This window comes from Narcine bancroftii, chromosome 8 (genome assembly GCF_036971445.1).
Source record: "Narcine bancroftii isolate sNarBan1 chromosome 8, sNarBan1.hap1, whole genome shotgun sequence".
In the NCBI taxonomy this organism is placed as follows: Eukaryota; Metazoa; Chordata; class Chondrichthyes; order Torpediniformes; family Narcinidae; genus Narcine; species Narcine bancroftii.
Window position 1 is genome coordinate 22,591,446 of NC_091476.1, and position 12,050 is coordinate 22,603,495.

General features: G+C 37.5%; 1 protein-coding gene and 1 long non-coding RNA gene across 6 annotated transcripts in view; one reads left to right on the forward strand and one right to left on the reverse strand.

The window, feature by feature from the left end:
* Nucleotides 1-12,050, forward strand: part of LOC138740476 (rho GTPase-activating protein 6-like) — a 105,942-nt gene that overhangs the window by 82,751 nt on the left and 11,141 nt on the right. For all 3 annotated transcript variants that reach the window (XM_069893175.1, XM_069893176.1, XM_069893177.1), the window contains exon 10: nucleotides 4,664-4,761. In XM_069893175.1, coding sequence (XP_069749276.1) covers nucleotides 4,664-4,761 — 98 coding nt within the window. The remainder of the gene's footprint in view (nucleotides 1-4,663; nucleotides 4,762-12,050) is intronic.
* The window catches only part of LOC138740477 (uncharacterized), a 133,944-nt gene that overhangs the window by 57,019 nt on the left and 64,875 nt on the right, over nucleotides 1-12,050 (reverse strand). For all 3 annotated transcript variants that reach the window (XR_011342933.1, XR_011342934.1, XR_011342935.1), the window contains exon 2: nucleotides 3,065-3,268. This is a non-coding gene — a long non-coding RNA (uncharacterized lncRNA). The remainder of the gene's footprint in view (nucleotides 1-3,064; nucleotides 3,269-12,050) is intronic.

Sequence of the window (12,050 nt, forward strand, 5' to 3'; positions counted from 1 at the left end):
GCAAATGTGGATCAGGCTACTGAAAAAGGCAGCATCTTTGGCACTGAACATTTAACTCTTTTTTTTTTAAACACAAATTGGAATTCTGGCGTCAGCCACAATAAAAAAAGCAAAGAGCACTGCACACTGAAATCCCCCAAACAATGTGAATTATAAGATCTCTATTCTGACCTTTATGTTTGACCTCAGCTCTAGTAGCACCACCATTTTTTCCCCCAACTCTTTTATCAACCTTGAGATTCAGAGCACAAGACTAACATCTGACAATCCGTTAAAATTGTAGTGATATGACCACCAGCCTACTGCAGGGGGCCATCTCTGTACCTGCAGGAAGACCACTTAAGGGGCTGACTCTACCTGGCCGGCTGTCAATCAGCCGACCTGAATATAAACCTAAAATTGATGTTTCTTAAAAGTTTTAATATTTTCTTTTAAAAAATATTTTATGGAGAGCCAGTGGCCTGAGTATATTTAATTTGAATAGAATTGTGTTTGCAAACCACTGAAAAAAATTCACTTGATGAAAACTCCAGGAACATCCATCCAGATCTGGCAATCCAAACTGCAGAGATGGCACCAGGTTTCTCTAAACTGTCAATTGAATCAGTGAAACCATAGAAGGAGGAAGGGAGAGGAAAGGAGTCCTATACTAAAGGAGTCCTATCCTATCCAATGAAGGAGTGATCCAATTTGTCCATTCCTCACCTCTTCTTAAAACCCAATTGAATCTGCCTCCATAATTATCCCTGGGAGGTCATTTGTTGTACGAAGAAATATTTTCTTTTAATATTTACAGTATGTGCCTTTGTATAGAACCATTGAACGCTACAACGCAGAAACTGGCCCCTTCAGGCTTTTCAACCTGTGCCAAACCATTTTTTTTTGCCGAGTCCCACTGACGTATATCCAGTCCACAGCCCACCATATCTCTCCCATCCATGTAACTGTCTAAATTCTTCTTGAATGTTAAAATTGAACCCACCTTTAATACTGAGTTGGAATTTAACATGGAGCTCTCAATTATTCTATGTTCCCTGTCCTGATCCATTTGTCTATGGATACAGTGTCTCTCTCTTCTTATTCTGTGTACACGATTAGTATAGGATCTTTGAAATCTCCTCCATTCTAAGGAGAACAAGCTTTTTTTCCCCATCTTTCCTCATCCATGGAGTTATTTTATTTGACCTCTTCTACACCCTCTTGAAGTGTTAGAATCTTTCCAACAATTGGACAGCAGATGTATCAGTCTTTTATAAAGGTTTGTTGTGACTATACTCACAGGCAATCAGTGAACCAAAAATGGTTAGTATGGATGATTACATTTACTTCTTGCTGGATTAAGTGGCATTGTCCATTGATAAGTATTTCAGAATCTTTAGTGAAGAATATTGTTTCCTTGTTTATATTTGATTAAGACCCTTTCACCTTGTAGATTTCCTACTTATTTGATTGTATGATGAGTTATTTTTACTGCCATTAAAGACCACACAACTAGCTATTTCATACACACATATGTGTGTGTGTATATATGTAGATAGATATTTTGATAGATAGAAATATAGTATATAGATGGAGAGTTTTAGGTAGAGACATAGATAGCTATATAGAGAGGGAGAGATAGATAGAGATGTAGATGGAGAGAGCAATAGAGAAAGATATAGAGAAATAGAGAGGATAAATTAAATAATTAACAACTATTAGAGTGAATAATATTGATCAAAATTATTTTGCACCATCAAAGGTTGCAGGGATGGGCCTCTCAGTGGGCAATCTTGTGGCAAATCACAAGGCCTCCCTGGTGAAGGTGAATGACAAGTCAATGGCTAAGTTATTATGTGTCCCTAAAGTGAGGGTGTGAGAGGAAATTGGTGTAGGGGGGGGGAAATGTGTGGAAGAAGCTGTTAGCAACTTCCTCCATTATGACTCCAACATTTAATTGTTGAAGCCTGGAATGATTGTCCATGTTGCGATATGGTGCATTGTAAATGTCAGGATGATTCTGCCTCTTTACATTTCCTGCACCGCCGAGGTTTTTACTTTTTGCACTGGTAGCTTCATCCTGGCAGCAGGGATTTGTGGGGGAGTTGATTTTCCATTTCTCATGACTCAACCATAACTGTTGGTCCAAAGAGGAAAATTCCATCTGCTTTCCTTTACCCTTGAGAAAATAATTTTTAATATTGAACCAGACAAATGTGTTAAAGGTCTTTTTTTAAATCTCAAAAGGCTTTTTATCTCAAAGCTAGGAATTTATACTCACTGATCTTTTTCCATGACAAGATTATAACTTTGTGTGATACTGGTTAGAATTGAATACCAGCCAACATCACCATCTTCAGCAGAAATGGCCAACTGAATGTTCCCTGCTACCAGAATATTTCTTGATGATATACCAAAAAAAGCCTCAATAATTTTTTGGTTACCATGAATGAGAATACTGCTAAAAGTACAACATATTTCTTAAAATACTTTAAGATCACTTCTTCATCTATGCAAATGTGGAATATGTCATTTACTATCTGCTACAGCATTATATAGATCTGTCTGTGTTTATGATCATTCAAATAATTTTACAAACAATCCCTGAGTTGTTTTCATTCCTATTAGCTGTTTCTATTTTTAACTGGAGAATGAGAAAATGTTTCCAACATCTGGAAGGGGCGGAAATTATGTTGTAGCCTTTCTAATCCCTTTGGAATGATTAAATAGAAATAAAATTGAAGGTCAGTCTTCCTGCAGACTCAATGGTGGAAATTCATGACATGTAAACATATGGTCTGAGAAAACACAGGCATAACTCCTGGTTAGTGGAGATGAAGCTGCATTCTTGAGCTCAGTACTTGTGGTTACAGAAAGAGAAAAAAATACTAGTGGTGGCACAAGCATGGATGAATTTCAATAGGCCAGGGAGTTTCAATGGCAGATAGGCTTAGGTAGGATTAAAGTGATGGTGTTAGGTGTCGACTAGGTCATGCTACTGTTGAATGTATCAGAGACATTTGGATACTAAAGTAATTAATTGTGTGCCATTATAAACTCCAACTCTCCATTGCATCTCACTCACAGTTGGAAGAGCAGTAAAGTATCCTCTCCATTCCCAAGGGCCCCTCTATGCCATCGCAATTTCTGGCGCACCTCAATTCATCCACTGCATGTCTTTGTCTTCTCGAGGCTTGACAGTTACAATGGTCATTAGGTTGGTGATTTATTCATAGGTCTTTTGTGCTTTACTCTTGGTTATTCATAAATATTTCTTGATAATGTTCACCTGGAGAGAGATTTAGAACAGTTTACCACATTTATGACTTCTGTGAGAATTCTACTATCCCCAGATGGAAAGTTACTTTTGAAATTAAGTTCTCTTTCAGCTATGATCCATGACTTCAGTGGATTGACTTGCCAGGAATTAATCAGATCATCAGGTTATTTTTGAGTTCAACCTTGATGACATACACAATGTTGGCACATTGCTTCATCTATGATTTATATCAGATGCCCAAATCAACATTTTAAATGACTCATACGTTTGCTTGATGAGAGTTCAATCTCCCTTCATGTAAAAACCATCACAGAAATTGAAATAAAATGACATTCAGGTTGAATAGTTAGGAAACAAAACTAATGTGAACATCCAAATTAAAATTTATTGCTTTTGAATAATATAAAACTATAACTTGATTGGATTGATTAGAGAAAGCTATGTCTAACTAACTTAATGAAGTACCCAAAAGAATCAGTGAGGAAAATTCAATTTATAATGTTGGTATATATGAACATTCAAAAGGATCTTTTGTGATGCACTGAGGGAGCAGCAAGAAGGCACAAAACTTAAAAGACTATACAACAGGCTTTATTCCAGTAAAAGTCTGAAGACCAGTTCGTGCCTTGGTGGTTCCCGTGTGACTAGCTCAAGAGGGGCCGGCTCAGGTTTATATTCAGGTCGGCTGATTGACAGCCGGCCAGGTAGAGTCAGCCCCTTAAGTGGTCTTCCTGCAGGTACAGAGATGGCCCCCTGCAGTAGGCTGGTGGTCATATCACTACAATTTTAACGGATTGTCAGATGTTAGTCTTGTGCTCTGAATCTCAAGGTTGATAAAAGAGTTGGGGGAAAAAATATTGGTGCTACTAGAGCTGCTGTAATGTCAGCCCTGCTGCTGGTGTAGACACAGAGAGCACAGATGCAGTGCTGCTCCAAATGGTTTAACTACCTGGTCCTAATACTGGCGACTCTGTACAAGCTTTAAATTGCCTGGGAGCTCCAGTTTTCTCTCGCCATTCAAAATATACTGGGGATGTAGGTTAATTGGGAGTAAATTGGGCAGTACATACTCATGGACCAAAATGGCCTGTTACCGTGCTGTATGTCTAAATTTAAATTTAATTCATTCCTGAGGGTTCATTATTTGAAATAATGAAAACATTTCACTATATCCCAGCTACATTCCACTTTATTTTTATGCATTCAAGAGATGTGGAGTTCACAGATTGAACCAGCATTTAATTGCCCATCCTGACTTGCCTTTGAGGAGGTCATGGTGAGTTACCTTGAACCACTGCACTGCAATTATTCTGTTTTCATTATTAAAATTACAATCATTATATTTATTCCAACATACATTGAGACTTTTTTTGTAATCACTTTGTAACTGTTTTTTGTTCCTAGGTTGCTCCAGAGCTTCAGCATGAAGTACTAATGAGTTTAATGCAGACGGACAAAGATGTTGTTCATTATCTTTTACGCAGGAAGCTTAAATATCAATCGTAAGTAACAGTAAATAAAGTGATAAGTGTTTTATTTCAGGTTCCTAAAAATAAGTAAAAGCTAACATTAAAAGTCTGCAGATACCGTGGTTGAAGTAAAAATACAATGCTGGAGAAACTCAGCTGATCAAACAGTGTATAGGAAAGATAAAAATACGTAACAAATGTTTCAGGCTTGAGCCCTCCATCAAGGTAAGAAAAAATGTGGAGAGGCATCCGAATTTGAAAGCTGTTGGCCAATGGTGTGGTTCTCTGTGCATCATTTTAGCAGATAGGCAGCTGTATAATCTGCATGGCAACCTCCTGTCAGGGCCAGCGCCAAGGAGGGGGACAGGTGGTATAAGTGGCCATTTCCCCCCCCCCCCATGAGGTATTATGACCATCCCCACCCCACCCCCAGCACTGGAGTGACTAGCATCACCAGTCTTCACATGATATAAGCAGCGCGTTTGTCTGTTACGTCGGAGAGAGGGGGAAGTGTGATAGCAGTGGGGCACGGAGGAGGTTCATGGTAGGTAGGTACAACCACACTCCCCCACCTCCCTCGAGTGAGTATTCAAACATTGGATTGTGGCCCCCGCAGTTACCCTAATTCCCCCTGATTAGACTTGTTCTGACGCCGACCATGCCTCCTGCCCATTTTTGTATAGTTCCCAATTCCCAACTTTATTAATAATGTTCCTTGGTAAGCTGAGAATAGCAATTATCTGAGTGCTCTTCCACATTCACACTCAAACATACTCTCTAAAGGGGTTAAAGATTGCAAGGATCACAACATGATCCAACTTTGTGTTCCAACCTCATTATCAGAATTTGACCATCCAATGAATGTTAATAGAACAGTTGCTGGCAGCGCAACTTCTTGAGTGGCTAACTACAGAGTGAGCAAGCTGTGGATTGGTGTTACTCTTGCACCTCTTCATGGAAATCCAGTTCAAAATGTTTGGAACTTAGGAGAAACTATGAAAGATCAAGCTCATTTAAAGTCAAGGCTCTGAAAGTCTTGGTCAACATTGTGGAGAGAAGGAGAGATGTCCGTTGCTTGAAGAAAATCTTTAACAGCTTTTGATGTGACTATTTAATGTTCATAAATTCCCACCTCTAAGCCGCTGCTGGTCTAACCATTCAGAATGTTCCATGTAGAGTCATAGACCTAGATTATATAGCAGATTATTCAGCCCAATACATCCATGCCAACCAAGGTGCCGACCTAAACTAATCCCATTGGACTACATTTTGGCCATAAATCTCCAAACAGTTCTTATCCATTATTCCTGTTTAAATGTTTTTTAATCATTGTAATTAAACTAATCCCCATCACTTCCTCTGGTAGCTCATTCCAAATACACACCACCCTCTGTGTGAAATATTGCCCCTCAGGTTCCCTTTAAATCTTTCTCTTCTCACCTAGCTTCAGACAACCTTACCTCAGGAGGAAGACTGTGACTATTGACCTTAACTATACACCTCATGATTGTATATCTCTCTACAAGGTCACATTGCAGCCTCTTATACTCAAGCCCTATGAATCTTTTGTAGATTCTTTTCTATAGCTAGGCAACCAGAACTGTACAATATTTCAAGTGTGATCTCACCAATATATATATAACATATAATAATTACAGTACAGAAACAGGCCATCTCGGCCCCTGTAGTCCCACTTACTGCACCCTGCCCATAACCCTCAAATCCCCTCACATCCATGCACTTATCCAACTTTTTCTTAAATGACAAAATTGAACTTGCTGCAGCCACCACTTCCGAAGGTCATTCCACTCAGCCACCACTCTGAGTGAAGAAGCCTCCTCTCATATTACTTCTAAACTTTTGCCCCCTAACCCATAATTCATGACCCCTTGTTCCAATCTCACTTACCCTCAACTATCTTGTATAGTTGAAACATAATGTCCCAACTGCTGCATTCCATGGTTCAAGATTCCTTTTAATGTCATTAAAAATGTGATATACTTGACATATTTCACTTTTTGTTTGCTATAAGGCAAACAAAGAGTCACCATGAGCATTACTTGGTGCTCCTAACAATAGAAGAAAGAAAAGCAAAACCAAGTCCCTTTAGTCATGGAGTGTCCATGGAATTTGCCTTCAGCACTCCCACAGAATTCCTGTTCGATTCATCGGCAACCCAAGCTCCAGACCCAAACCACCAACACAATCAGGAAGCCTTCAGGCCCTATGGGAGCCCTTCTTTCCCTCAGCACCCTCTCAAACTCGGGCTTCGATACCTGGCTCCCATGAGCCAGTGTCCAGCAGCCCAGCTCCTCATTGGTCTACTGCCATGGCCACTTCCCTTTAGGGCCCTTCAACCCCTGAGCTCCTCACTGGTTCGCTGACGTGGTCACCGTCCTGTAGGCTCGTTTCCCATATTTATAAACTTTAATTGAATTTATTTATATACACATGTATAACAAAAATTGTAAGAAGAATATACTGTACAGGTACAGAGTAACTACAATGTATCCTAGAATAAAAATGAACATCGCAACTAATGATAAAAAAACAGACTGATCTGATCCTGCAGGGGAAAAAAAAACCAAAAGAAAATAAACTGTAACTAATTTATCCTGATTCTATAGTCCCTAAACTAAAAAGAAAAAAGCAGCTGGGACACCTTAAACCATCAAAAGGGTAACAGTAATGTAACGTTGGTGAATTGCCTTATATGTAAATAAGTTCAGGAAGAGATTATAAACTTTTTTTGTTATATACAAAATAGTAAACCACTGTATTATTCATTAAACTTTGATATATTCCATAAAAATGTGCCACATTTTATCAAACTTAGCGTCAGTTTTCAAAATATTACATCTAATCTTCTCAAAGTTCAAGCATGATCAGGTTTGGGTTATTCATTGTGCATTAACTGGGGCGGATAGAGTCCTTCCATTTTAGCAAAATATATCTTCTAGCTATTAAAGTGGCAAAAGCTATCATATGGCAATCTGATCCCAATAACCGAATGTTTTCTGTCACCATACCAAATAAAACTGGAATAGGATGAGGTTGAATAGTAACTGAGAAAATATGGAAAAATACATTTAAAAATTTCCTTCCAGTTGTAATCTAATGCTGAACAGGACCAAAATGTGAAATAAGGAAGAAACCCCATTACAACATCTGTCACATAAAGGGTTGATAGTAGCAAAAATCTTAGCTAATTTATCTAAGGATAAATGTGCTCTGTGCTCTATGTACTAACTTGAATTGAATAAGTGAATGACGTGCACAAATGGAAAAGGAATGGACCAATTTTAACACTTGGTTCATATATCCATGGAATGAATAATTTGTAAGTTGCTCTCCCAAGGACTCTTAATTTTATTCATAGAAATGCAACTTATTTTATAAATCAATCCATAAATAAATCCTATTATACCTTTTTGACGAGGAGTTAAATTTAAAAAATTGACAAAAATTTTTTATCAATTGACTGACAAAAGGCAAAGGAGGAAAAACCCAACACCCAACCCCAACCAACCAATTTTCCCCTGCAACCGCTGCAACCGTGTCTGCCTGTCCCGCATCGGACTTGTCAGCCACAAACGAGCCTGCAGCTGACGTGGACATTTACCCCCTCCATAAATCTTCGTCCGCGAAGCCAAGCCAAAGAAGAAATGAAAAAAATTAGTCGATACAATTACTATCATGGGAGAATGGAAAAGTAGCAAATTGGTTTCTCAGAAAATCACTAACTTGTAAATATCTAAAAAAAATGGAAATTAGGGAGATTAAATTTATGTGACAAATGTTCAAAAGTCATAAAACAGCCATCAACAAATAAGTCAAAAAATTAAGTGATACCATTTTTTCTCCATTTATGAAAAATATGATCAAGGCAAGATGGAGGAAAAAAATTATAATTGGAGTAGATAAAGAAACATTTTTCAGGTCAAAACAGCTCCTGAATTGAAACAAAATTCATAACAAATTTTTGACAACCAAACTGTCTGTTATTAATTCACCTTTACCAAAGAAAATGGAAGGGAAGCACCAAGTAGTGTAGCCAAAGCAAATTTGTTAAAACGTTTCAGCTCCATAGATGTCCATTCTGGGCAGTCCGATTTATCTATGTAATGAATCCAGAGAATAATATATTTAATATTAATTTCCCAATAATAATGTCTCAGGTTAGGCAAAGCAAAGCTTCCATCTTTTGTTGATTTTTGTAAATGAGATTTATTCAACCTTGGATTCTTGTTCCAAACATACAAAGAGATAAGAGATTCAACCAAATCAAAAAAATCTGTGATATAAAAATGAGAATTGCATGAAATAAATATTAAAATGTAAGCAGGACATTCATTTTGATGATGTTAATTCTACCAACAAGCGACATAGAAAGGGGGGGGGCGGCATTTAGATAAGCTCTCTTTCACCTGTCTAAACAGAGAACTGAAGTTTTCTTTGAAAAGATCTTCAAATATCTTAGAAGCTTTAACCCTTAAATAGGTGAAAGATCCCTTCACTATTTTAAATGGAATATTATCATAGATGGAACTTTTCAAGGGAAAAAGTTAACTTTTGTGCAAATTAAGTTTTTAACCTGAAAATATACTAAAGTTTGATAATAAATTTAAAATAGCAGGTTATGCATCATTCCAGATGTGAGATATATAACAAATCATCAGCATGAGTGAAACTTCATGATTTTGTCCTTCCTTTGAATCCCTGAAATATTTACTGAGTTCCGAAATGCAATATCCAATGGTTCTAATACCTGATCAAATAATAAAGGGCTAAGTAGGCAACCTTGCCTCATGCCACAGAACTATCTAAAAGAACCAGTTCTTTGATTATTAGAAAATACCATAGCCTGAAGGGAGTGGTAGATCAAATTGATCCATGATTATGAATTCTGGACCAAATTTAAATATTTACAAAATTTCAAATAAATAAGGCCACTCAACCTTGTCAAATGGTTTTTTCTGCATCCAATGTAATAACACATTCAGTAGCTTTAGATGATGGAGAGTAAATGATATTCATTAATGTTGAATATTAAAATGTGAGTATCAATTTTAATAAACCTTGATTGGTCATTTGAGATAATTAAAGGTAAAATATTCTTTAAACTGTTTGGCAGAACTTTTGAAAGGATTTTAGCATCTACATTTAATAAAGCAATTGATCTATAAGAAGCATAATCTGTCAGATATTTATTTTTCTAAGGTACTAATGAAATAGAGGCTTCATAAAAAGTATCAGGAAGCTTACCATTGGACAAAGCATCAGATAAAACTGTTAATAGCTGAGGAACAATTAATTGAACAAATGATTTATAAAATTCAACTGAGAAGTCATCAGGCCCAGGAGCTTTTCCTGTTATTATTTTATAAATTTCCTCTTAACGATATGGATTTTGATCTGGTCTATGTTGCCAGGCAGGAGAGAGTTCTGGAAGTAAAAATCCTTCAGAAAATTGTCCATATGGATATTATCAGGAGGGGACTCTGGCATGTATAAATTTTTGTAAAATCTTTAAAGGTATCATTTATTTCTTTATGATCCACAGTCAGGTTCCCATCTTGTTTATGAATTTTGGTAATTTGCCTCTTCACTGAGGCAGTTTTTAATTGATTTGCCACAACCTTCCTTGAATTCTCTCTATGTACATAAAAAAGGCTTGCTTCTGAGGAGCTGTATTTCAATAGGATAAGTAAGTTATAAGTTGTATCGGGCCAGTTTTTTTTAACCCTTTCCCTAAAAAAGTCGGGATTCATAGTAGAAGCATACTGCTTGTCAATCTCCTTTAACCTATCACTCAGGCATTTTAATTCAGCATTTTTTTTCTTTAATTTGGCAGAATATGAAATAATCTGCCCTCTGATAAGTAGGCTCATCTCCCCTGCTGCTTCTTCTCAAGTGGGGCGGGTTGGGGGCACTCTCGTCATTTATGGTACCCTGTACTGGTTCGCTGCTCCCCCACAGTCTACAACCCATCGTGGCTGCTGCTGGGCATTGGTGCCACCATCTTGGGCACAGGCACCAGATTTGCAGGATTTTACTTACACAGATGGACCTAAGTGAATCCTGCTACAGTTCCTGTTACTTGATGTGGTCAGTCAGGAGCTGGAACTGGACTCACCTGATAGGTATACTCAGCAGGGACACATAGTTTCCATGATGTCCCACATTCAACAGGAGCATACAACAATTTCCATCTCAAAACCACCAAGACTACAGAGGAAATTAAAGATCTGATCTTGCAACTGCTCAGCATCCTTGCTGAAGCCTCTGGAACCAAAACTTCAGCACCTATACCTCAAACACAGTATTGCAATTTCACAATTGCTGCTCCACCATTGCTGAATTACTTTTAGATTTCATTAGGATCCACTTGCCTGGCTTATTAGGGCCAACTAGCAGTCAGGCTTTATCTTACAAAGCTCATTTTAGATCTTCTTACTGGGATAGGATGTATTCCCAGTTTCCTCTGGCATGGAGAGATTACTATGTAGGAGCAAGAAGAAAGGTAAAGGCATGTAGGGAAAAGACAGTAAGGACATACACATCAGTGATTAGTTTATGCGATTAATTTTTAAATATGATTTAGAGCCATGATCTAATTTGTTCTCATTTTCATCAATGTTGGTGATTAACATTTATATGGTCGTGGGCAGAGGCAAGATACAGAGAAATGTTTTCAAATGTTTATTCAGTCAGGGTGTGCAGAAATCAATAGTATATTTAATGATTCCTACTTGCACTGAATAGGAGTGTGAATCCAATTCCTTGAACAATCTTCTGAAAAAAATCTTTCATATTGCATTTCTCCAGAATCAGTGCAGTTTATAACTGGACTACATCCAGTTGTGCTTCAAACTATCAAAGCACAAACTTGAAGGCAGATGTGGCACAAAGAAAAATTTGGCCAAGTTCACTGTTTTCCCTTTCTACTTTTTAGAATTGCTGAGAGAGACAATGTTCTTTAAAATGAGAATTCTCATTATGCTGTTGCCACCAGCAAGAATTTTTATTGTTTGAACTTCACAACATTCATTTGCAATCAATTTTTTAAGACATGCTTTGAGAATGTTCTTGTATTGTTATTCTTTCACCCCAAGAGTGTTTTTTTCCTTGGCTTTAACTAACATAGGAATAAAGGGTTTGTTTGAAAAGGTATCTCTCCACCAGGTACATGGAATGACGAGTCCAGTGATTAATAACTGTTAGGTTTGGTTTTGACCAGGACCCTGGTATATTTTTAGTGGTTCCTTTTGATTCTGAAGATTAATTAAAAGTCATGCCTATGCCAGTGTCCAATCTCCTTT